A 27972-nucleotide genomic window follows, 5' to 3' on the forward strand; every position below is an offset into this window, starting at 1 on the left:
GGGATCGTATGATGTCGTCATCGTCGTCTGCGTCATCGTCCGAAGACACATTTGTTTCCGGACAATAACTTTAGTTTAAGTGAATGGATCTCTATGAAATTTTTTTAGAAGGTTCAATACCACAAAAGGAAGGTTGGGATTGATTTTAGGGATGATGGTCCCAACCGTTTAGGAATTAGGGCCCAAAACAAGCATTTATCTAGTTTCAGGACAATAACTTGTGTATAAGTATTTCAATTGCTCTGAAATTGTACCACAATGTTTAATACCACAAGTAGAAGGTTGGGATTTATTTTAAGGGTTATTGGGCAAACAGTATAGGAATTAAGGGCCAAAAAGGGGCCAAAAACAAGCTTTTTTCTAGTTTCCGGACAATAACTTATGTGTAAGTGTATGGATCTCTCAGACATTGTACCACAAGGTTCCATATAACAAAGGGAAGGCTGGGATTGAGTTTGGGGTTAATTGGTAATGGATGCTACAATATACCTCCTACGTAAATCCACATATATTGGAACCTATTTGCAAACCCTTTGCCGATTTTATTGTTTTAAAAATTGCATTTAAAAAAAGACAAAAGAATTTTTATTCTTATTCGGATGCATAATAAAAAGAATTAATGCACAAGAGCTCGGAGAAATCAACAAAATCAAAAGCAAATAAAATTCCGCGAAAGTCTATTAATGTTTTCTGCGCATTTAAGTCATTTCAAAACATGACGTCATACAAATGAAAACGCTAGAGTTGAAGGTTTTCCGTTAGGTGAACTATCGAAATTCGTATAATATTGTATTAAAATTGATTTTTGAGGTAGGTTTTGTTTTATTTTCTATTCTATTGCATTATTCGCATATTTACTGATTTCAGCAATTCAACATGGCGGCTCCTTAGTTACTAAATGTCAACTTTTGATTTGACGGTAGCTTATGAGAAAAACATGTAAATTAAAAATGGCAAATGTTGGGTTTTAGAATTAAACAGATTTTTTTCTAGCGGTTATTCACTAAATAATCCATGCAAGCTACAGATTTATTAGAATGTTTGAGCTTTATATAACAGGCAGTAAAGAAGAACAGCCACACACACGGCTGATACCCACCCTCGCTTCAGTTTTTTAATAACCGTATTTGTCCTATTAGAATCAAAATAATTCATGGAAGCCATAGATTTGTTGTAAATTTACACATGGCCTGGGCCGTGATATTCGTTAATTTTATCCCTTGCTAACGCTCAGGATAAAATTTGAATAACACGGCCCAGGCCATGTGTAAATTTCCAACAAATCTATGGCTTCCATGAATTATTTCTTAAAATAAATTACAAAAAGAAGCAGTCAATTTTTGCATAAAAAAGGGAGACCTTCTACACAAAAAAACATTGAAGATTTGTTCTTGTATGTGACCATGTCTTAAAATTTTGGTTCCTAAATATGCAGTTTAAAAAAACCTATTGAAGGGGTGTTCTAAATAGAAGAGGAAAGTTTCTTTGTTAATTTTTTATTTGACTAATATTCACATTTGCATGTTTAGTTATCCATACAAACTATTTTTATTTATACTTGATAGTTGTAACCCAGTTATATAGGACTAACATGACTAAATAAAAATATAATATTTAGGATGAATCAGCTGGGTTGAATACATTCCATTAACTAACTATGATAAATTATACAATTATGAATAACTCATTATAAATGAAGTTATGGATAATGCCATACCATAATACACACACCTTGTCAAGTGTTTGTAGTTTGTTATTTAATGCATATCATTGTGTAAGAATATAAATATCGATGATCAAAGTATATTTTTTTTTATAGTACACAAACTTGTACGTGGAGAAAAATGGCTTTTTTAGCAAGTTTCAACACTTTTGTTATATCAGTGAATATTTCAGAATTATTTCAAAGAAAACAGAGGAACTATCCTTCTGTTTGTAAAAAAATGTTCATTTTGGAAAAAATATTTTATTTAAGAATTATTCTTACATGTCATACTTTATGCTCATTTAAACATGGGAAGGCATTTTATTTTATTTGTCAAAATCTTAATGGTTACAAAAGTACAATTATTTGTTTACATTTTACCAGCAAGCTTTTAACCCCAAGAAAGTAAATTGTAGATACTGTAGGTGTAAAATATTTTTATCATGACTTAAATATAATGATGAATTGTACAAATGTATGTTACCCACAAAATCCTCCAAGGCCTATATATATATCCTTGTTAAATGACAAAAATAAAAAAAAGATCCATGTTTAGTTTAAAATTTGAACGTTTGATAAGTTAATAAGTACTGCATTAAATAAAACATGTTTGTATTTGGAAGAAAATACAATAAAAGAATCCATTATGTATTTTGATGTATGCAAAACAGTTGCTTTTAATTGATAAGTACTTTAAGGAGCCTCTGAGGAGCCAAAAATTTCTAGAATTACACTTTTTTTCTTAACCTGATTTTTGGGTTTATATGACTGTAAGAAAGTAATTGATGAAAAAAAAAATCATATAGTGGTGCACTTTTTTTTTTGTTACAGCCATTTGAAAGTACCCCATTTTTGATGATTTTCCCATTTTTGGGCAATTATCATGAAAAAAATCAGTTTCACAATTAAACTTTTTTTTCATACTTTCACTAAAGATGAAGTTGACCAATTGGAATAAATTTAACTTAAAAAACTATAGGTTGGTGTTTATATTAGAAAGTTTTATAAAATTTTGTTGCTTTTTTAAATTTGTGTTAAATTGACCATGCTGTCAATTTTGTAAATTTTGGATTTTTCTCTTGTTTTTTTAGAACAAAAAGCATATTATTTCAACTAATTTGTTATAAATGATTGAAAAAATACATATCTAAGAATTTTGAAAAAAAAAAATTGATATGGAATGCGCATATTTATATATATTTGGTAAAATCATTTCTGTGTAGCCCTCACCCATCTTCTCAACATTTTGGCTGATAACACTGACCGGATTGGTTATAAAATTTGAAAATTTTATTACTCAAAAACTACTTATTGTAAGTACACAATTTTTTCACAGAGTTAAGTTGGATTATAACATTTTTGAAATTCATTGATATTTTCCACTTGTATCCCATGTTTTGGAAATAATTCCTGAATGAGATTTCAACAAGACTGAAACATCTGAAGAATACATCCTTAACCAATCTAGCTCAACAAAGAATTAGGAATTTGGCCTACTTGTCTGATAAAAGTCCCTTCTACTTTATTTGACTGGTACTGAAAAAAGAAAATAGATGAAACATTAATAGTGGTTACTGAACCTTCAATTACTGAGCTTGCTTTGACCAAATGGTGAAAATGTCCAAAATATTACTCTTTGGGAATACCATGAAATGGCTTTTGCCAGTTAGCTTAATTAGCATCTATGAATAGAAAATAGGGGGAAGGTCATTTTGAAAATTTTGATATAATGGTTGATGTGTATATTTTGCATTAAAAAGAAAACTATTGTTTCTGATAAGATCCCTTTCAGAAGTACCAATAGTGAATTGTGTGACATTCAGTCCAGTTTGGCTATTTTTGCAGAACATATTTTCATGGACCTGAGAGAAAAAAATATTTAAAAATTACCTGCTCCGAGACTAATAGAACAGTACAACCTAATATTTATGTATCTGCCATGTCTGTAGCAGATTCTTTAAAATAATTAAATATTTGAATTGTCTCGTGATCGTGTCATGGATGTAGATTTTGGAATAGTTCTACAGAGCGTTCTTTCAAACTTACTTCAAATCATCACTTCAACCGACCAAAGTTACATCAAGTGATCCAGTGTCACATCTAATTTTGAATTATCTGCTACTGCAAGAATTCAGTGGCACATTAAACAAACTTCTCTGAAACAACTGAATAATTGTGACCAATACTTGATCAGAATTATCTTTGTGAAGCATTTTCTTCAACTGCCATGTGATTGCTACAACTTATTGTTAGTTTACATAACAATTTAATACACTTGAAATATATATATATCTAAGATTCAGAAATAAACAAAGTTGCTTTTACAAATCTGTCTCTTAGCCAACTTCTAGTTTCTTCAACACAATGATCAACTATGTACATGTAGATATTTCTTTAATATAATGTGATTTAATATATTGCATTAACATTATTATTTCATACAGTTCCTTGAAGCCTCTTGTTGATAGATTTATTAACAACATCCAACAGTGTGTTTATTTCTATTCTGACGACCTGAGTATGATGTAAGGTATCCTATAATGCCTTTTATTTTTTTTTAGACAAACAATGAACATAATGTGATGTTTTTCTTGCAAGGTTGTCACCTGTTGTGAGTATAGTGACTATGAAACACAACAGACCACAAACTCATATATTATTTTTGCTATTCATGTATTATTTTTTCTATTGTGCATTGTGTTGTTTTATTGTTATCCTTTTTTGGAATTTCTAGCTCTCTGACAGATTTATATTCATTTTGTTTTGTGTCTTACAGGGACAGGTTCACTTACTCCAACTACAAAGAATCCATGTATAGGACAGAAGATGTGTGGTGAATGTATAGCTGTTGGAAAAGACTGTGCATGGTGTGAAGAACCGGTATATACATTGTACACTCTCTTTCTTTAAGCATTTTAAATTTTTAATGTTTATGATTCAGATTATTGGCCACCAGTCAAAAAAATAATTAGCTCATAAAATTATGGGAGGCAAAAAATGTTTTTTAATTGTAAGGTGGTGTTTAACATGTAACTTATCAAATGTCTATACATCACTGTTGTAGTAATTATTTATAGGTACTGTTCAAATATTAATGTCAAAATTTTTCTTTTCGTTGTTATGAATGAACAGTACTGTAAGATTTTTAAAACCAGAACAGACATTTGTATTGTTTTTTTTTTACAGACCTATGATGCAGAAAACAAAGAAAGATGTAACTTATTAAGTGAACATTCCAACTGTAAACAAGAACACTTAGTCTTCCCACAAAGCATTCTAGCTAAAACAGAGGTATGCTGATAAGTTGATACAGGTCCATAAAGGCATAAAAAACAAACTTTTCAAGATAGAATCTTTGTATGGTTTAAGGTTTAAATTTTAGACCACAAAGGCTCATCTCTTTATTTGAACACATGTGCTTTATTAGATTTATTTGCCCATTATGATTTGTAATTTGTTGATATAACCCGGAAACTGTATACATGTTCTTCAATGCACAGCTGCAGGATAATTGACATGCAGCAAAGCTTGGGGTCATCTTGAACTTGCAGTGAGGTTTTAGCTTTTACACCATGTTTAAGGTCCACATTGAGGTCCAAAGTCTCTAAAATTAAACTTTCTTTGGTTTCATCGTAATTGATTTTTTGGGGTTCTTTCATATGAGGAATCTAACCATGTATTTAAATTTTTGTTTTTTGGGCCCTGTTTCCAAATTGGTCAACATTAAGGTCAAAAGTGTCCAAAATTAAACTTTGTTTGATTAAAAAAAAATTCAATTCTTGGGGTTCTTTGATATGCTGAATCTAATTGTGTATTTAGATTTTGTCTCGCCTTGATGGAGTCAAAAAGCTAGACATAGGTATGCTGTTTCTGGCGGCAGTGGCGTCAACAATGTATTCGTTTGTGATTAGGTCTAGTTAATGGTGAACCAAAAGTGGTAGGTCAATGATATTTGGTATGCAGTTGTATTAGTATTGGCACATCTCATTTCCATGGAGATTATTTAGCCCCGCCCCCTCAGTCATGGTCTATTGACTTTGAAACTTTTGCTTAGTTTACATGTATTAGTTTGTGATTCGGTCAGTTTATGGGGAACGCAGTTGTATAAGCATTGGAATATCTCATTTCCATGGAGATTATTTGGCTCCACCCCCTTAGTCATGGTCTATTGACTTTGAAAATTTTGCTTAGTTTACATGTATTAGTTTGTGATTAGGTCAGTTCAAGGGGAACCATTAGTGGTAGGCCAATGTTAATTGGTGTTCAGTTGTATAAGCATTAGCACATCTCATTTCCATGGAGAATATTTGGCCCCGCCCCCTCAGTCATGGTCTATTGACTTTGAAACTTTTGCTTAGTTTACATGTATTAGTTTGTGATTAGATCAGTTTAAGATGTTAATGTTAAGTCAATGATATTTGGTATGCAAATTTATTGGTATTTGCAAGTACCTTTTCTATGGAGATTATATAGTCCCACCCCCTCATCATGGTTCATTGACTTTAAAACTTTTACATAACTTGTATTCTGCCTAAATAGAATAAGTGGAGAAAAGGAAGAAATTGAATTTTCAATCTTCAGGAATGACTCTCAATGGTTGTCTGTATAATATGTATATATTTAGCTATAATACTATTAAACTAAAACAAATCTTTACTATTTTGTGTAAAAACAAACTTGAAAAATCATATTACCTAGTATTGCCCAGCCCGGGAAAACCCAGGTTTTCCCAACTGGGTTTTCCCGCCCGGTTAATACTTTGCCAACCCTGTTTACAAGTTAATGTTTATGTTTAGGTTTGTTTAAAGGGAACAACTTATAATAAGTCAATGGTATTTGGTATGCAGTTGTATTAGCATTGGCACATCTCATTTTCATTTCATTTTCATTTGTTTAGCCATGTACCTTCAGTCATGGTTCATTGACTTTGGATATTTGCATAACTTACCTGTTTAAGTATTGCTATTTTAATTTCAACATTTGCAATATCAAAATTTCAAAAAGGCAAGACATATCTCTGTGATAACAGTTTATTGATTTTGGGCCTGGTTTTCAAATTGGTCCACATTAAGGTCGAAAGGATCCAAAATTAAACTTTACAAAAAAAATAGTATTCTTGGTGTACTACAAAAAATCTAAAATTTTTTTTGATTTTTTGGCCCAGTTTTTAAGTTGGTCCAATAATAGGCAATATTCATACACCAAACGATATCTTCATGCAAGTTTTCTGCAGAGCCATTTTAATACCTTCTGATAAGATGCCTTCTAAATATTCCCTTTTACTCTGGAAACAATTTTGGTATGCACAAGAAGGGCTTATCATGTGCTCATTATTTAAGTCTTGGCTCAGCTGTTGATTCAAATTTATTGCAAGTATAAACAATCATCCTTCATTCTTTCAGTATTCAAAGCATTGTTGATAAAAGTACATGCTTGATTATTATTTATTTGTGTTTTATAAATAGTTGTACATGTGTATGATTATCTTGTTGAAGCATGCAAGGGTAGCAAGACTCCAAAAATGTCTACTTATCAGATCAGTCTGTCTTTAAAATAATACAAGCAGGAATTTCTATTGTCCAGATATGTACTTACTTTTGCTCTTAAAAATAATAAGAATTACTATGAAAATATGACCTAATTAGATTATTTTGTCACCAACTGTGCAATTATTAGATAAAAGACAGAAAAATAATTTGCACCTGAATTATTTAATCAATAAGGATAGGTAAATATATTTTCTTTCATGTTTATTTTTATTATATGTTTATTTAAGAACCTACCACCAAAAGATGGATCGAGAACAGATAATCCTATCCAGTTACAACCACAACTTATCAACCTTAAAATGAGACCAAGTAAGTCATACATACACCCTTGGCTATTATAAGGAAGAATTTTTACAGTACCGTTAAAAGGCTTGTATAGTCCGCGGTTTTATTCTAAAAAATTGACCCTGACAGCAGGGGTGCGGACTATAGAGTACAATAAGCAAGAAATAAGAGAGAAAATTTCAATTTCGCGATGTGGTTTGTTTACGTTCCGCAGTGTTTGTTATTGACATTGTAGAGGGCGCTCTTATCATTTTTCAAACCAATAATTTTACCCAATCCATATTAAGTTATTTTTATTCAATATCAAATTAATACTGAAAAATTTAAAAATGAAATGCTTCATTACAAAATTCTCGTTTCTTTTCAATGCATTGCTAAATATTAACTGGTATCTGCTTGAATGAAACCGTACAAAAAAAGTAAAAAAAGACAACCGTAAACCAGCTTACGATGTGTAAACTACAAAACGTAATCAGTTATTATTCGTTCCGTTTTGGTGTTTCCTATTGACAAATATGTTTTGTATTAGCTTAAGACCCTTCAAACATTAATGTGATAGATACACAACAGCCCGTGTGGATTTTGCTTTTTCCACCGGCCCACCGTGGGCAGTCCACCCGTGCCCACTCTAGCTATAATCTCTTTTTTGTAAAAATATTGATTACAAATGCTTATCTGCTTTTTTCAAGTGATTGTACTTGCAAGTCTTTAGATGAAACAAAAGAAATTGAATGCCCACTCCTACAGGTGGGCAGAGTGGACAAGGTACAAATTTTGCCCACCCGGTGCCCACTCCCATGGTGGGCCGGTGGACAAAGCAAAATCCACCCGAGCTGTAGTGTATATTAAACACTGTTTAACATAAGGAGGGAACTGTTTTACTTTCAAAGTCGTATTATAGTGATATCTATTGTGTACGGATTTCGACTCTCACAGGGTTTTTTCATCTTTTACACGTGCTTTTCAAACTTTCGGTTTATACATACACAAAGTTGCTAAATTGTTTTTTGTGTAATTTAGACTTATTTTAACCAGCGTGAAGTGTTTTAGAACCATTTACAAGCAGTTTCAGCTTCTGTTTGGTGATGGAAAATAGGTTTTTCCAAGAAAATACCGCAAACGTCCACACACGATTTAAAATTACCGGAGTTTCATTAGACCTTTTCTAACAGTTACAAAAAGTTTTTTTTACCTGAAATTTCGTGGGGAGAAGGGGGTGAGGACTATGTACCAGTGCGAACTATACAAGCCCAATTACGGTAAATGTTTTAGAAAGATATGTTTGCCACACATTCTGAATTTAAGAATTGAACATACATTAAATCACTAATTAAGATTTGATTTCACTGAATGAAATCCTTAAGCATTTGACAGGTTTTCATGAGTACAAAATATGTCAGCATGGAAGGAATTTTATTGTGAAATGCTTTCTTTATTCATAGAAAACTTACAACAGGAATCAAAAAATGCTATCGTAAATTAGAAAAAGAGAAGACAATAATTCAATAGCAGTACATTTCTGAGAATTTTGAAAAGATAAAGAATTTATTCACAAGAAAGTCCATGTACTGTCATTTTATAGTAAAACCTAGCCATTCAAGTATATAAAACATATTCAACTTTTTTTTTTAGATTTGAAGTATACCTTGACTTTGAATGTTTTTACATATTTTAAATGTTAGAGTATTGCTATTTTAATTTCGACATTTGAATTATACTATCAAAACTACATACAGTTTATTTATAGTGAATGCTGGTGATTGTGAAAAAATTCTCTTTATATTCCATACTTAATTCTTGACTGTTGTAAATTGTAACGTCATCACCTTCAATCATGTTTTATGACTTCTTGCATGCCTATTTAAAGATGACCCCCAGAAATTCACCTTGAACTTTAGACTTGCCAATAACTACCCAGTGGACCTGTATTACTTGATGGACCTGTCCTACTCCATGAAGGATGATAAAGAAAAACTAGCTACATTGGGAGTTTTAATAGGTAGGTAGTTTATAGTTCTGTATTAGTGCTAATTAATGTAAATAGTTTGGGTTATTTTGATACATGACTGTAAAGTTTATATATACAATGCACATATATAATATATGCATGGCACACAACCCTCCCCCTAAACTGGGACAGTGGTGTAGCAGCACAACATAAGAACAAACTATATAGAAATCAGTTGAAAAGGGCTTAACTCATCAGATTGATATTAAGCAAAAAAAAAAAAAAATAACAAAAAAAAACTGAAGACATAAAATACAGATCTGGGAGTACTCACAGTAAATTAAAGCTAGTTCAACGTGTAAATCGTATATCTAACTGAGTAAGTCTTAAATATCAATCAGTACACATCCAAGGGATTTAATGTAAAAATGTCATTAACAGTCAGAGAAAGCATGATTTTGTACAATGCCAAAATATTGATATCTAATGTTCATAAGTGTATAGCAGTAATATTTAGTTGGGTTTTAATTTATTGATACCAAAACCAATATTTATAACGATAAAAACAATATTCAAAGGATTAATTACAGTGTTAAATTGGTAACCTTTAAGAATAAGTGTTTAAAGAATCGATGAGTCTACCGGGCTGTATATAAAATCTCCATTTTTTGGAGTATAGTAATTATTCTAAGTGTCACCTTGTAACGCAACTTCTCTGAGACCCACTTGCCAGAAATCTCATACTTGGTAAGATTGTTTGCCATCATGTGTAGTTGACCACATTATATCATAATTTTGATTTGACCATTTTTATGGGAGTTATTAGATTTTTACCAAAAACTGTATACAGTCAAATAGGAAACTTGTACTTCATTTAACTTTTAAATGTGTTGTTTATGTGTACCCACCAAATCTATAATTGTTTATGTGTACCCACCAAATCTATAATTGTGTATGTGTACCCACCAAATCTATAATTGTGTATGTGTACCCACCAAATCTATAATTGTGTATGTGTACCCACCAAATCTATAATTGTGTATGTGTACCCACCAAATCTATAATTGTGTATGTGTACCCACCAAATCTATAATTGTTTATGTGTACCCACCAAATCTATAATTGTTTATGTGTACCCACCAAATCTATAATTGTTTATGTGTACCCACCAAATCTATAATTGTTTATGTGTACCCACCAAATCTATAATTGTTTATGTGTACCCACCAAATCTATAATTGTTTATGTGTACCCACCAAATCTATAATTGTGTATGTGTACCCACCAAATCTATAATTGTGTATGTGTACCCACCAAATCTATAATTGTTTATGTGTACCCACCAAATCCACAACAATTAGTACCCCACCAATAATAATGAATCCACAATAAACTAAATACAGTAGACTTCGGCAAATCGGATTCAAAAAATGTCAGCTAAAAATATCCCATTATCCAATATATTCAATTAGACGATAAATGTATATTCATTGAATATTCTTCAATAATGAGTAGACCTAATCCTGAGATGTTACTTACCCTGACCATTGCTATATATGTGAAAGGGCTGGAGTGATTTTAATCAGTTACATCATTCATGTTTGTGTTTTTAAATCCTATATTTATTAAAATAAATCAAATGTCCTGAAATATTTATGAAAATAAATATCTAACATCCATAGTTTGTGGCTTTATTTGTTTACAAAACAAATAATTATCCATTATTTACATTATCACAGGTAAACTAATTGGCTATAAATAGATCAAAGCATAGTCTGAGAAGTCTCTAAACTAAAATCGTATTTGTTATATATTTTATTTCTTTAAATAATCATATTTTGATTTATGAAGATAATCATGATTGATAAAATATTATTGCATCAAGTTTAAGTTTTCTGAAGACTGTTTATGTTTAGGTCATGGTTCTAGAGGCTTCCTCACAATTTGTAAACAAACCAAAATGGCGTCCATGACATCATGGACATGTGGTTACTTATGCACATGTAACAAAATTATATCGCAATAAATTATTCACAAGGAGGTACATTCAGTTTAAATTATATTTCTGATTCTGTAAGCATTTAGAGTTTTATCAAAATTCTCCAGCAACATACTGCTCTTGTATATTTTATAAATAAATTCAAACCATTTGAAGTAAAAGGGCATCCTATTCACATAACAAAGGAAGACAATGAATAGGACAACAGTTTATTAAGAAACATTTCCTTTTTATACGACCGCAAAAAAATTTTTGTGGTCGTATATTGGTATGACGTTGACGTCATCGTCGTTGTCGTCCGAAGACACATTAGTTTTCGCACTCTAACTTTAGTTTAAGTGAATGGATCTCAATGAAATTTTACCATAAGGTTCAATACCACAAAAGGAAGGTGGGGATTGATTTTGGGGGTTATGGTACCAACAGTTAAGGAATTAGGGGCCAAAAATAAGCATTTTTGTAACTTCCAGACATAACTTATGTGTAAGTGTATGGATCTCTCTGACATTGTACCACAAGGTTCCATATCACAAAGAGAATGCTGGGATTGATTTTGGGGGTAATTGCCTCCAAATTTTAGGAATTAGGGGCCAAAAAGGGGCAAAAAACAAGCATTTTTCTAGTTTCATGACAATAACTTGTGTGTAAGTGTCTGGATCTCTCTGACATTGTATCACAAGGTTCCATATCACAAAGGGAATGCTGGGATTGATTTTGGGTGTAATTGCCACCAAATTTTAGGAATTAGGGGCAAAAAAGGGGCAAAAAACAAGCATTTTTCTAGTTTCATGACAATAACTTGTGTGTAAGTGTATGGATCTTTATGAAATTGTACTACAAGGTTCCATATCACAAAGGGAAAGCTGGAATTGAGTTTGGGGGTAATTGCCCAAAAAGTTAAGGAATAAGGGGCCAAAAAGGGGCCAAAAATAAGCATTTTTATAGTTTCCAGACAATAACTTGTGTTCAAATGTATGGATCTCTCTATATTGTACTGCAAGGTACCATACCACAAAGGGAAGGCTGGGATTGAGTTTGGGGGTAATTCCCTTAAAATTTTAGTAATTAGGGGCCATAAAAGGGCAAAAAAACAAGCATTTTTCTAGTTTCAGGACAATAACTTGTGTGTAAGTGTATGGATCTTTTTGAAATTGTACTGCAAGGTTCCATATTACAAAGGGAAAGCTGGGTTTGAGTTTTGGGATAATTGCCCTTAAGGTTTAGGAATTTGGGGCCAAAAAGGGGCCAAAAAACAAGCATTTTTCTAGTTTCCAGACAATAACTTATGTTCAAGTGTATGGATCTCTCTGAAATTGTACTGCAAGGTACCATACCACAAAGGGAAGGCTGGGATTGAGTTTGGGGGTGATGAATCATAAGGGGGTTCAAAAAATTTGGGGGGGGATTTTTTTTTCCTTTTTTTTCTTTAAAATTTCCAATTAAATTGGTTATTTCTGATTTATATATAAAAGCAAATAATAATGATATGGTTTGAAGAGGTAAATTAAAAATTTTTAAGTTCTCGGACCACATTCATTCTGTGTCAGAAACCTATGCTGTGTCAAATATTTAATTACAATCCAAATTCAGTGCTGTATCAAGCTTGAATGTTGTGTCCATACTTGCCCCAACTGTTCAGGGTTCGACCTCTGCAGTTGTATCAAGCTGCGCCCCAGCGTAGCATTTTATTATTTAGTAAAAAACTAAATTTTCTTGTCTGCAAGATTGTAATTTCGTAACTTCCGGGTCCATTTCCTGTCAGAAAAACATTGAAAATATCCGATTGTGCATGGTTTTGAACCAAATTTCCTGAATATTCTTATCCGATTTGCCGATATATTCTCATATCCGATATTCGATTACACGATAAAATTAACATTAAACATATAGGGAAGGATTTGGTGTTTTGAAATAATATTACAATAGCCGATATATTCCTTTAGCCGATATCCGATTAGGTGGAGTCTACCTGTATTTTGATTAATTTAGAGAACTCATTTTATATTTAATTTTGAAAGAACAAAAACATAGAATCTCATTGTTTTTATCTGATTTTGATGAAAAAATATTCCAAAAATGTTACAGAAAAGGTCATTTTATTAATTTATTAAATGCTATGTCTTCTTGTATTGACAGCTAATGAAATGAACAACATTACAGAGAACTTTCGCCTTGGATTTGGATCATTTGTTGACAAAGTAGTCATGCCATATGTTAGCATGGCACCAAACAAGTATGTATAAAGTAGTTTCTAAGGGTATATGTGTGAAGGTTATAGTGTTTTATTTTTTGGTTCAGAGGAAATTTTTTTGTATAGAACCTGCTAGTAAAAAAATGTATGCAAAAAAAATTAATTGCTTGTTGTGATTATTAGGTTTTAGATGATTTAGAGAAATTTGATGACAAGATTTGTTTTTAGTAATGGTTTACTGGTTAAATGTGATTGACTATTTCATGTATATGAAATTTTAATACACAAGATCAAATATAATCGACATTTTTAAATAATACTGAGAATTAATTTTTCTAAATAATTTCAGGAGAAATAAGAAGGAATCATTTACTATAATGAAGCTTTATACAGTTGTAGGCTTTGCTACTTTTTGAAATTGAACTTTTGAATTAATTTTTATTTATAAAAAACAAACTGTGCCTCACTCCACCTCTCAGATCATACTATATACAGATATGTGATGTTTGCATGAAGGTTTCCCTTGAAACTGGCATGATCAAATCTTTGCATGAATTGTTCAAAAGTTACTAATAGAATGTTAATTTATGGCCCTGTTGTGATTAACTACAAACTCAAAGCTGAAATAGACATATCTACTTTCTTTGAAATTTGTTTAGTTAAAAATGTTTCAGTGTTGGGACTATGCAATTAAATTTTACCATTAATTGTACCCTAGTCTTAAATATTTAAATCTGTGGTATTTTGCTTTATTGATCACATTAAAATACATATTTCACTGAATTTTAACATGCATAGGCATATTAAATGCAGTAATATATAATTTATAATTCATAATCTAACCAACAACTTTAACTGTGTTAATTGATGGTATCATTAACAGCCAGTTTGTGTTTTTAAGGAAAGAATCAAGTTAAAAGAGGAAAGAAACAATTGATTTGTCAAAATAAAAACTAAAGTCTACACTGTATTTTATATAAAGAAGGAACATAAATCTTTGTTAATAGAGAGAGTCATGAAAATATCTTTGTTGTTGGTGTCTCTAATTTTAAAGTTATTGACTTAGTAATAAGAAAAGGCCTTTATTTTAAGTTGAAGAATATGTTAAGGATTTATAAAGTCATAAGATTTCAGTATGCAGATGTTTATTCAATTAATGTGATAAAAACAAATTGCTTAAAACTTATATGGGAAAAACTTTGTAAAAAATAATTGCTTTCAAACTTTTAATTTCCCTTGTTTAGGTTATATAAAACCAAGTAACACAACATACATAATGCTTTTTGTGTTTCCTTTTACAAACTGCAGATAAACATCCACCAAAGGCTTCTAATAAATGTTCCACAAAATATATATTCTCCAACAAAACCATACAATTTTATGGAACTGGTATGCACTGTTTTGAGTTTCCTAGAAAAAAATATGTAGGGCTTAGACAATACTAATCATATCTATTTAAATGTCCAATTTCTTTTGCAATGCTGGAAAACATGAATGTTCTTGATATATGAAGCATACATTTAAGTACTTGAATTGAAATTTGGATATGAAAAATTAGCGATAAAAAGTGCTTTTATACTTTTTCAACCAAAAATAATAGATTAAATAATGTAATTTCTGAACATCTTTTTAAAATATTACTTGCAACATTTTAGATTGACTTTCAATTATTTCAATGTTTGTGCTGCATTTTATGCATCAATAAAATCATTGCAATAATTGATGAATTTACAGTATATAGAGTTTAACTGTCAGCTTGAAAGAAGAAAAAGTAAATACTGTATGACAGAAAACATATTCATTTTATAAATGTAATATAACATTTGATATGAATTGAATATGTGTCTTCTTTAAATTTAACATGCACAGGAAGATTGCAGTCACCTTGCAAACAAAAAAAGATGTTTTAATGTAATTTTTTTTGGCAAAAATCATTGTATCATGCATAAATAGTTATTCCAAGTCATTGCCTTTCTTAAGAGCATGGTAATTTGTCTTCACCCAATGCTTGATTTTGTTATGAATTGTGCATCATGTGACTTATCTTTGACCACAGATCGGCAGGCACAGACAAACCTACGTAAGTGAATGAAGTGATATAGCTTGCACGTTACCTATAGTCTTGCTGCTCTCAGTCAATCATATTCTTTGTCTCTTGCTATTTGACTTTTCATTGGATATGGCTGAAAGATATAAACATGAAAAGTCTTGTATATAAGATTAAAGCATTAAATAGCTTTTAGTAAAATATTGACCTAGTATCCAGATTTGCAGCTGTAATTAAGATAAAAAAGAAGTTAAGTTTTGCTTTTTTTCTAATGTTTGACCCTTTACCTTCACAGGAATAACAGTTGATTGTTTTGCAGTGCAGTATTTTTAACATATGTACAGTAGAACAAGTAAATCCTTAGTTAGCTTTAAAAAACAAGTGTTGAAATTCATAGATGGCATAGAAAAATTCAATGTAGTGGCAAATAAACAAATATAGTACTAAGTTCAATGTATATATGGTATATTTTTGATACATGTATGCAGAAGTTTTTTTTCAAGTGAAAAGGATAATGTTATTAAGAAGCTAATAAAAAGATTTTCTGTGTCCTGACTACATATAATAGTGAACAGCTGTATGTATTAATTTGAAAGAAAGTACCTTCAAATTTAGAGTTTTAATTAACAGATTCTTTTCCACTTTATTTTTAAATAAGGTTATCTTTTTATCTTGATTAGTTGAGTTGTATAAGTGTAGTAGAGTGATTTTTTATGCTTTATAAATTATGTAATTTGTACTTTAGAATGAAGAGTTAAAATAAGATAAGATCATTTTATCACCTTTCAGACTGAAACATCACACTTACTCTCCAATTCCTCTTACTGTTGAAAATCCTTGGTACAGGTTTTGTTGATTTCACCAAAAAATGTTCAAGAATTTTTTTTTAATGGTGGTTTAAATTTCCTCCTTTTTAGAAGGATGATTTTTGTCAAACTTTTCTTGGCCCCAATTGAAGTTAATAATTTTGATATTTGATTTGAGAATGATCAGTTATTCTCTGGTTTACATGTTACCTCAATCAATTGCATGCAGCGACGCAGGTACATACCAGGTATGGGTCTTGTTCAAAATTACCAAGAATTTGATACAATGTATTTGTATTGAGGTGTAATGATTTGTGTTTAAGCAACCTCTACCTAGTAAATCCATGAAAATCAATATTTCATGAAAAAAGATGAATCCTCATATAGAATTAATATATGAAATAAAATTCATAGATCCATTATTATTTTTTATGATATATATATATATTATAAAAGTACTATAATTTTTACGCACATTATATTTTTTATATATATTTTATAAAATATTTATTGTATGCTGAATCCAAATAAGACATATATATTTTCTTAATGAATAGTATTGGCTTCTTACTTACTTTCTCTTTGTAAGGTTGAAGGTTTTTGGTATCAGTCATATTGTATTAACTTTTCTTTAAACGATGGTTTATTTGGAAAAGATTCCTCAAAACTTTATATGTCAATTTTGATTATTATATATTTTCTGCTCATTGGTTCTTCTGATCTGTATGGTTCTGAGAATGTAACATGATTGAATTATATAATTTATTAGATAAGTGTAAAAGCTATTTGGATTATTTTCATCAAATGAGTAAATATGAACCTATCATGAATAATTAAACGCTCTGGGCAAATGTTAGATAGTTCCATTTATCTTTCCATACATGGAAAAATATACTGAATATTGGGAAGAAAAGTAGGGCCAATAACTTGCAAATACTATTTTTTAATTTTAAAGTCACATGAAACGAGTATACTATACTAAGTAATCTATGCACAATTTTTTACATTTTTTATACGCCCATTTACAGGACGTATTATGGTATACCGTTGTCCGTCCGTCGTCAACATGCCAGACATTAACTCAAAAACCCTTTAACCAATTTGCATAAAACTTTGGTGAATTGTTTATATCTATTGACATGAGCTCCCTTTTGTTTTTTATAAATTTTAGAATTTACGTTTCCGAGTTACAGGGTTTTATTCATAAAAAAGGGGGATTTTCCAGTTTTCGGACAATAACTCAAGAATGCTTTCACCAACTTGCAAGAAATTTTGGTTAATTGTTTATATCTATTGACATGAGCTCCCTTTTGGTTTTTTTGTCAAGCCTGCGACTTTTGTCGCAGAAAGCTCGACATAGGGATAGTGATCCGGCACGGGCGGCGGCGGCGGCGGCGTTAGCTAACTTCTTAAAAGCTTTATATTTTAGGAGGTGGAAGAGCTGGATGCTTCATACTTTGTATATGGATGCCTCATGTTACGAAGTTTCCGTCAGTCACATGTCCAATGTCCAATGTCCTTGACCTCATTTTCATGGTTCAGTGACTACTTGAAAAAAAAGTTAAGATTTTTTGTAATGTTAAATTCTCTCTTATTATAAGTAATAGGATAACTATATTTGGTATGTGCGTACCTTGCAAGGTCCTCATGCCCGTCAGACAGTTTTCACTTGACCTCGACCTCATTTCATGGATCAGTGAACAAGGTTAAGTTTTGGTGGTCAAGTCCATATCTCAGATACTATAAGCAATAGGTCTAGTATATTCGGTGTATGGAAGGACTGTAAGGTGTACATGTCCAACTGGCAGGTGTCATCTGACCTTGACCTCATTTTCATGGTTCAGTGGATATAGTTAAGTTTTTGTGTTTTGGTCTGTTTTTCTTATACTGTATGCAATAGGTCTACTATATTTGGTGTATGGAATGATTGTAAGGTGTACATGTCTAGCTGGCAGGTGTCATCTGACCTTGACCTCATTTTCATGGTTCAGTGGTCAAAGTAAAGTTTTTGAGTTTTGGTCTTTTTTTAGCTCACCTGGCCCGAAGGGCCAAGTGAGCTTTTCTCATCACTTGGCGTCCGTCGTCCGGCGTCGTCCGTCGTCGGCGTTAACTTTTTACATTTTGAACTTCTTCTAGAGAACCACTGAATGGAATGAAATCAAACATGGCATGAATGTTCCTTATGAGGTGCTGACCAAGTGTTGTTACTTTGTAGCCGATCCATCATCCAAGATGGCCGCCAGCGGGGGACTTAGTTTAACATAGGACCCTATGGGAAATGCATACAAATGACTTCTTTTAGAGAACCACTGAATGGAATGAAACCAAACATGGCATGAATGTTCCTTATGAGGTGCTGACCAAGTGTTGTTACTTTGTAGCCAATCCATCATCCAAGATGGCCGCCAGCAGGGGACTTAGTTTAACATAGGACCCTATGGGAAATGCATACAAATGACTTCTTTTAGAGAACCACTGAATGGAATAAAACCAAACATGGCATGAATGTTCCTTATGAGGTGCTGACCATGTGTTGTTACTTTGTAGCCGATCCATCATCCAAGATGGCCGCCATCGGGGAACTTAGTTTAACATAGGACCCTATGGGAAATGCATACAAATGTCTTCTTTTAGAGAACCACTAAATGGAATGAAACCAAACATGGCATGAATATTCCTTATGAGGTGCTGACCAAGTGTTGTTACTTTGTAGCCGATCCATCATCCAAGATGGCCGCCAGCAGGGGACTTAGTTTAACATAGGACCCTATGGGAAATGCATACAAATGACTTCTTTTAGAGAACCACTGAATGGAATAAAACCAAACGTGGCATGAATGTTCCTTATGAGGTGCTGACCAAGTGTTGTTACTTTGTAGCCGATCCATCATCCAAGATGGCCGCCAGCGGGGGACTTAGTTTAACATAGGACCCTATGGGAAATGCATACAAATGACTTCTTTTAGAGAACCACTGAATGGAATAAAACCAAACATGGCATGAATGCTCCTTATGAGGTGCTGACCATGTGTTGTTACTTTGTAGCAGATCCATCATCCAAGATGGCCGCCATCGGGGAACTTAGTTTAACATAGGACCCTATGGGAAATATATACAAATGTCTTCTTTTAGAGAACCACTAAATGGAATGAAACCAAACATGGCATGAATGTTCCTTATGAGGTGCTGACCAAGTGTTGTTACTTTGTAGCCGATCCATCATCCAAGATGGCCGCCAGCAGGGGACTTAGTTTAACATAGGGAAATACATAAAAATGTCTTCTTCTAGAGAACCACTGAATGGAATGGAACCAAACATGGCATGAATGTTCCTTATGAGATGCTGACCAAGTGTTGTTACTTTGCAGTCGGTCCATCATCCAAGATGGCCACCAGTGGGGGACTTAGTTTAACATAGGACCCTATGGGAAATGCATACAAATGTCTTCTTTTAGAGAACCACTGAATGGAATGAAACCAAACATGGCATGAATGTTCCTTATGAGGTTCTGACCAAGTGTTGTTACTTTGTAGCCAATCCATCATCCAAGATGGCCGCCAGCGGGGGACTTAGTTTAACATAGGACCCTATGGGAAATACATACAAATGTCTTCTTTTAGAGAACCACTGAATGGAATGAAACCAAACGAGGCATGAATGTTCCTTATGAGGTGCTCACCAAGTGTTGTTACTTTGTAGCCGATCCATCATCCAAGATGGCCGCCAGCGGGGGACTTAGTTTTACATAGGACCCTTTGGGAAATACATAAAAATGTCTTCTTTTAGAGAACCAATAAATGGAATGGAACCAAACATGGCATGAATGTTCCTTATGAGATGTTGACCAAGTGTTGTTACTTTGCAGCGGGGGACTTAGTTTAACATAGGACCCTATGGGAAATACATACAATTGTCTTCTTTTAGAGAACCACTGAATGGAAATGAACCAAACATGGCATGAATGTTCCTTATGAGTTGCTGACCAAGTGTTGTTACTTTGCAGTCGATCCATCATCTAAGATGGCCGCTTGGGGGGGGGCTTAGTATAACATAGGACCCTATGGGAAATACATACAAATGTCTTCTTTTAGAGTACCAATGAATGGAATGAAACCAAACATGGCATGAATGTTCCTTATGAAGTGCTGACCAAGTGTTGCTACTTTGTTGCCGATTTACTGTTCAAGATGGCCACCAGGATATTTTATTAAATAACTGGACCAATATTAATCAAAATTTGGCCTCAATCATTATTTGGGTATCTGTTATGATTTTTATACGACCGCAAAAATTGAAAATTTTTTGGTCGTATATTGGTATGACGTTGGCGTCGTCGTCGTCGTCGTCGTCGTCGTCGTCGTCGTCGTCGTCGTCCGGCGTCGTCTGGCGTCGTCCGAAGACACATTGGTTTTCGCACTCTAACTTTAGTTTAAGTGAATGGATCTCCATGAAATTTTACCATAAGGTTCAATACCATGAAAGGAAGGTTGGGATTGATTTTGGGGGTTATGGTACCAACAGTTAAGGAATAAGGGGCCAAAAAGGGGCCAACAATAAGCATTTTTGTAACTTCCAGACAATAACTTGTGTGTTAGTGTATGGATCTCTCTGACATTGTACCACAAGGTTCCATATCACAAAGGGAAGGCTGTAATTGATTTTGGGGGTAATTGCCTCAAAATGTTAGGAATTAGGGGCCAAAAAAGGGGCAAAAAACAAGCATTTTTCTAGTTTCATGACAATAACTTGTGTGTAAGTGTTTGGATATTTCTGAAATTGTACTACAAGGTTCCATATCACAAAGGGAAAGCTGGAATTGAGTTTGGGGGTAATTGCCCGAAACGTTTAGGAATTGGGGGCCAAAAAGGGGCCAAAAATAAGCATTTTTCTAGTTTCCAGACAATAACTTGTGTTCAAGTGTATGGATCTCTCTGAAATTGTACTGCAAGGTACCATACCACAAAGGGAAGGCTGAGATTGAGTTTGGGGGTGATGAATCATAAGGGGGTTCAAAAAATTTTGGGGGGGGGATTTTTTTTTTTTTTTTTTTTTCTTTTTTTTCTTTTTTTCCTTTTTTTTTTCTTTTAAAATTTTCCATTTTAAGTTGGTTATTTCTGATTTATATTTAAAAGCAAATAATAATGATATGGTAGGAGATACACACCAAACAGGATGTGTAAATTATTATATAATAAGTATTGTGCAATAGCAAGAAATTTTCAATTGCACAGTATTGCACAATAGCAAGAAATCTTCAATTGCACAGTATTGCGCAATAGCAAGAAATCTTCAATTGCACAGTATTGCGCAATAGCAAGAAATATCCAATAGCACAATATTGCGCAATAGCAAGAAATTGTCAATTGTACAGTATTGCACAATAGCAAGAAATAATCAATTGCACAGTATTGTGCAAAAGAAGATACTTCGTATAAATTGCTTATTTCTTGATCAATTTCAATGGGGATTTATTCTTGAATTCTTGGGGTTCTTTAATATGCTGAATCTAACCGTGTATTAAGTTTTTGGATTTTGGGCCCCGTTTTTAAATTGGTCCACATTGAGGTCCAAAGGGTCCAAAATTTAACTTTGTTTGATTTCATCAAAAATTGAATGATTGGGGTTCTTTGATATGCCGAATCTAACCGTGTATTTAGATTCTTAATTTTTGGTTCTGTTTTCAAATTGGTCTACATAAAGGTCCAAAGGGTCCAAAATTAAACTTAGTTTGATTTCAACAAAAATTGAATATATGGGGTTCTTTGATATGCTGAATCTAACCATGTATTTAGATTTTTGATTATGGGCCCAGTTTTCAAGTTGGTCCAAATCGGGGTCCAAAATTAAACTTTGTTTGATTTCAACAAAAATTGAATATATGGGGTTCTTTGATATGCTGAATCTAACCATGTATTTAGATTTTTGATTATGGGCCCAGTTTTCAAGTTGGTCCAAATCGGGGTCCAAAATTAAACTTTGTTTGATTTCAACAAAAATTGAATATATGGGGTTCTTTAATATGCTGAATCTAACCATGTATTTAGATTTTTGATTGTTGGGCCCCGTTATCAACTTTGTCCACATTGAGATCAAAAGGGTCCAAAATTAAACTTTGTTTGATTTCATCAAAAATTGAATATATGGGGTTCTTTGATATGCTGAATCTAACCATGTATTTAGATTTTTGATTATGGGCCCAGTTTTCAAGTTGGTCCAAATCGGGGTCCAAAATTAAACTTTGTTTGATTTCAACAAAAATTGAATATATGGGGTTCTTTGATATGCTGAATCTAACCATGTATTTAGATTTTTGATTATGGGCCCAGTTTTCTAGTTGGTCCAAATCGGGGTCCAAAATTAAACTTTGTTTGATTTCAACAAAAATTGAATATATGGGGTTCTGTAATATGCTGAATCTAACCGTGTATTAAGTTTTTGGATTTTGGGCCCCCTTATTAAATTGGTCCACATTGAAGTCCAAAGGGTCCAAAATTTAACTTTGTTTGATTTCATCAAAAATTGAATTATTGGGGTTCTTTGATATGCCGAATCTAACCGTGTATTTAGATTCTTAATTTTTGGTTCCGTTTTCAAATTGGTCTACATAAAGGTCCAAAGGGTCCAAAATTAAACTAAGTTTGATTTTAACAAAAATTGAATTTTTAGGGTTCTTTGATATGCTGAATCTAAACATGTATTTAGATTTTTGATTATGGGCCCAGTTTTCAAGTTGGTCCAAATCGGGGTCCAAAATTAAACTTTGTTTGATTTCAACAAAAATTGAATATATGGGGTTCTTTGATATGCTGAATCTAACCATGTATTTAGATTTTTGAATTCTTGGGGTTCTTTGATATGCTGAATCTAACCATGTATTTAGATTTTGGATATTGGACCATAATAGGTGAATGTCCAATTTAAAATTTTTAAGTTCTTAGACCACATTCATTCTGTGTCAGAAACCTATGCTGTGTCAAATATTTAATCACAATCCAAATTCAGAGCTGTATCAAGTTTGAATGTTGTGTCCATACTTGCCCCAACTGTTCAGGGTTCGACCTCTGCGGTCGTATCAAGCTGCGCCCTGCGGAGCATTTTATTATCTATCTTTACATGATTTCTAAAACCAAAGTAGAGTCAGGTGAGCGACACAGGCTCTTGAGAGCCTCTAGTTATAATACTATATGCAATAGTTCAACTATATTTGGTATATGGAAATATTTTATGATCTATATGTCAGTCATGCAGGTTTTATTTGACCTTGGCCTCATTTTCATGGTTCAGTGGTTATAGTTAAGTTTTTGTGTTTTGGTCTGTTTTTCTTATACTGTATGCAATAGGTCTACTATATTTGGTGTATGGAATGATTGTAAGGTTTACATGTCTAGCTGGCAGGTGTCATCTGACCTTGACCTCATTTTCATGGTTCAGTGGTCAAAGTAAAGTTTTTGAGTTTTGGTCTTTTTTTCTAATACTATATGCAATAGTTCAACTATATTTGGTGTATGGAAATATTTTATGATCTATATGTCAGTCATGCAGGTTTTATTTGACCTTGGCCTCATTTTCATGGTTCAGTGGTTATAGTTAAGTTTTTGTGTTTTGGTCTGTTTTTCTTATACTGTATGCAATAGGTCTACTATATTTGGTGTATGGAATGATTGTAAGGTTTACATGTCTAGCTGGCAGGTGTCATCTGACCTTGACCTCATTTTCATGGTTCAGTGGTCAAAGTAAAGTTTTTGAGTTTTGGTCTTTTTTTCTAATACTATATGCAATAGTTCAACTATATTTGGTGTATGGAAATATTTTATGATCTATATGTCAGTCACACAGGTTTTATTTGACCTTGACCTCATTTTCAAGGTTCATTGATCAGTGTTAAGTTATTGTGTTTTGGTCTGTTTTTTGTCGAGCCTGCGACTTTTGTCGCAGAAAGCTCGACATAGGGATAGTGATCCGGTGGCGGCGGCGGCGGCGTTAGCTAACTTCTTAAAAGCTTTATATTTTAGAAGGTGGAAGGTCTGGATGCTTCATACTTTGTATATGGATGCCTCATGTTACGAAGTTTCTGTCAGTCACATGTCCAATGTCCTTGACCTCATTTTCATGGTTCAGTGACTACTTGAAAAAAAAGTTCAGATTTTTTGTAATGTTAGATTCTCTCTTATTATAAGTAATAGGATAACTCTATTTGGTATGTGCATACCTTGCAAGGTCCTCATGCCTGTCAGACAGTTTTCACTTGACCTCGACCTCATTTCATGGATCAGTGAACAAGGTTAAGTTTTGGTGGTCAAGTCCATATCTCAGATACTATAAGCAATAGGTCTAGTATATTCGGTGTATGGAAGGACTGTAAGGTGTACATGTCCAACTGGCAGGTGTCATCTAACCTTGACCTCATTTTCATGGTTCAGTGGTTATAGTTAAATTTTTGTGTTTTGGTCTGTTTTTCCTATACTGAATGCCATAGGTCTACTATATTTGGTGTATGGAATGATTGTAAGGTGTACATGTCTAGCGGGCAGGTGTCATCTAACCTTGACCTCATTTTCATGGTTCAGTGGTCAAAGTTAAGTTTTTGAGTTTTGGTCTTTTTTTCTAATACTATATGCAATAGTTCAACTATATTTGGTATGTGCGTACCTTGCAAGGTCCTCATGCCCGTCAGACAGTTTTCACTTGACCTCGACCTCATTTCATGGATCAGTGAACAAGGTTAAGTTTTGGTGGTCAAGTCCATATCTCAGATACTATAAGCAATAGGTCTAGTATATTCGGTGTATGGAAGGACTGTAAGGTGTACATGTCCAACTGGCAGGTGTCATCTAACCTTGACCTCATTTTCATGGTTCAGTGGTTATAGTTAAGTTTTTGTGTTTTGGTCTGTTTTTCCTATACTGAATGCCATAGGTCTACTATATTTGGTGTATGGAATGATTGTAAGGTGTACATGTCTAGCGGGCAGGTGTCATCTAACCTTGACCTCATTTTCATGGTTCAGTGGTCAAAGTTAAGTTTTTGAGTTTTGGTCTTTTTTTCTAATACTATATGCAATAGTTCAACTATATTTGGTATGTGCGTACCTTGCAAGGTCCTCATGCCCGTCAGACAGTTTTCACTTGACCTCGACCTCATTTCATGGATCAGTGAACAAGGTTAAGTTTTGGTGGTCAAGTCCATATCTCAGATACTATAAGCAATAGGTCTAGTATATTCGGTGTATGGAAGGACTGTAAGGTGTACATGTCCAACTGGCAGGTGTCATTTGACCTTGACCTCATTTTCATGGTTCAGTGGTTATAGTTAAGTTTTTGTGTTTTGGTCTGTTTTTCTTATACTGTATGCAATAGGCCTACTATAGTTGGTGTATGGAATGATTGTAAGGTGTACATGTCTAGCTGGCAGGTGTCATCTGACCTTGACCTCATTTTCATGGTTCAGTGGTCAAAGTTAATTTTTTGAGTTTTGGTCTTTTTTTCTAATACTATATGCAATAGTTCAACTATATTTGGTGTATGGAAATATTTTATGATCTATTTGTCAGTCACACAGTTTTTTTTTTACCTTGACCTCATTTTCAAGGTTCATTGCTCAGTGTTAAGTTTTTGTGTTTTGGTCTGTTTTTCTTAAACTAAAAGCAATAGGTCAACTATATTTGTTGTATGGAAGAATTGTTAGCTGTACATGCCTGCCTAGCATGGTTCATCTGACCTTGACCTCATTTTCATGGTTCATTGGTTAATGTTTAGTTAACTTGGTTAATAATAAGTTTATGTGACAGTTGTAATAAAGCTTTATATTTAGGACTATCAACATAATATCAATGATAAGTAAAGAAGGCGAGACATTTCAGTGTGTGCACTCTTGTCTTAAACTATAAGCAATAGGTCAACTATATTTGTTGTATGGAAGAATTATTAGCTGTACATGCCTGCCTAGCATGGTTCATCTGACCTTGACCTCATTTTCATGGTTCATTGGTCAATGTTTAGTTTACTTGGTTAATGTTAAGTTTATGTGACAGTTGTAATAAAGCTTTATATTTAGGACTATCAACATAATATCAATGATTAGTAAAGAAGGCGAGACATTTCAGCGTGTGCACTCTTGTTAATTTTAGATTTTACGTTGCCAAGTTACGGGGTTTTATTCATAAAAAAAAGGGGGATTTTCCAGTTTTCGGACAATAACTCAAAAATGCTTTCAGCAGTTCTCATGAAACTTTGATGAATTGTTGATATCTATTGATGTAAGCTCCCTTTAGAATTTTATAAATTTTAGATTTTACATTTCCGAGTTATGGGGTTTTATTCATTAAAAAAGGGGGGATTTTCCAGTTTTCAGACAATAACTCAAAAATGCTTTCAGCAATTCTTATGAAACTTTGGTGAATTGTTTATATCTATTGATGTAAGCTCCCCTTAGAATTTTATAAATTTTATTTGTTTATAGTCTGACAACAGATTTACTAAGTATTGCGCAACAGCATAGTGTATTGTACAACAGCAAGAAATCTTTAATTGAATATAAATTCAATTCATATATAACCATTTTCAAGTTCTTTGACTACATTTATTCAGAAACCTATAATATGTCAAATATTTAATTACAATCCAAATTCAGACCTGTATAAAGCTTGAATATTGTGTCCATTTTTGCCCCAACTGTTCAGGGTTGGACCTCTGTGGGCGTATCCAGCTGCACTCAGCGAAGCAGTTTATATACAAATCCATAACATAAAATCGACAAAAATATTTCATTCAGTGAAAACTTTGCCTGCTAATAAACTTTCATGTTTTATTGCTGAGGTTTACCAAACGTGACCTTGATAAACAAACAACACAGAAAAAAAGTCCATATACATGTGTTTTATAGTAAAACTTAGCCATTCAAGTACCAGTATATAAAACATATATTCAACTTTAAAAAAAAATTGAAATATCATATGACTTTAACTCACATGCATAAAATCAGATTACATTTAAATAAATATTTTTCCTATGAAAAATAACCATAATCTGAAAGCATAAACACTGCATCAAATTGTAACTAAAGGATAACAGAAATGTGCATGTAGCATGTTGTTATGTTAGAAATCAGCTCAATCATTTTCATGTAATTTCTACAGACAGCAAAAGAATTTTTTTATGATAGTTACATTTGCATTTCATTGATAAATCTAGTCATTTACAGACTAAATTATAGAAAAGTTTACTTGTAATTCCCTATAATAGGCTTACTCACTAAAATGATTTTATGTTCTTTAGGTTTTCTTGTGTCAATTTTATATTTTTTTAATTTTCAACAAATAGTATTCTTCCAGTTATTTGTGATAATAAAGGATGAATGACTTTTTTGCTTTCTTTTTCAATCATTATGTGAAAAAGTAATATTACCAAGCCAAAAAATCCTTTTTTTTAAAACTGAATTTTTCA

The 27972-nt window shown here is 32.7% G+C and overlaps 1 protein-coding gene and 1 long non-coding RNA gene across 5 annotated transcripts in view; one reads left to right on the forward strand and one right to left on the reverse strand.

Annotated features, from left to right (window-relative positions):
• The window catches only part of LOC127727918 (integrin beta-PS-like), a 116158-nt gene that overhangs the window by 25122 nt on the left and 63064 nt on the right, over positions 1-27972 (forward strand). Inside the window, exons 3-8 of one of the 2 annotated variants that reach the window (XM_052235068.1) lie at positions 4482-4585; positions 4892-4996; positions 7482-7563; positions 9407-9538; positions 13623-13719; positions 15734-15757. In XM_052235068.1, the coding sequence (XP_052091028.1) occupies positions 4482-4585; positions 4892-4996; positions 7482-7563; positions 9407-9538; positions 13623-13719; positions 15734-15757 (544 nt within the window). The remainder of the gene's footprint in view (positions 1-4481; positions 4586-4891; positions 4997-7481; positions 7564-9406; positions 9539-13622; positions 13720-15733; positions 15758-27972) is intronic. The other variant, XM_052235069.1, reaches the window with a different exon arrangement.
• On the reverse strand, positions 18132-26838 carry LOC127727943 (uncharacterized). Of its 3 annotated transcripts, none has more exons than XR_007993924.1 (3): positions 26102-26838; positions 23792-24379; positions 18132-18350 (listed from the first exon to the last, which is right to left on the reverse strand). It is a non-coding gene; the product is annotated as an uncharacterized LOC127727943 (long non-coding RNA). The 3 variants fall into 3 exon arrangements; XR_007993923.1 differs by having other exon boundaries at positions 23792-24232; positions 25808-26838; XR_007993922.1 differs by lacking the exon at positions 23792-24379 and having other exon boundaries at positions 18132-18497; positions 25808-26838.

Source organism: Mytilus californianus, unplaced genomic scaffold (assembly GCF_021869535.1).
Source record: "Mytilus californianus isolate M0D057914Y unplaced genomic scaffold, xbMytCali1.0.p SCAF_2, whole genome shotgun sequence".
NCBI classification, from domain to species: domain Eukaryota; kingdom Metazoa; phylum Mollusca; class Bivalvia; order Mytilida; family Mytilidae; genus Mytilus; species Mytilus californianus.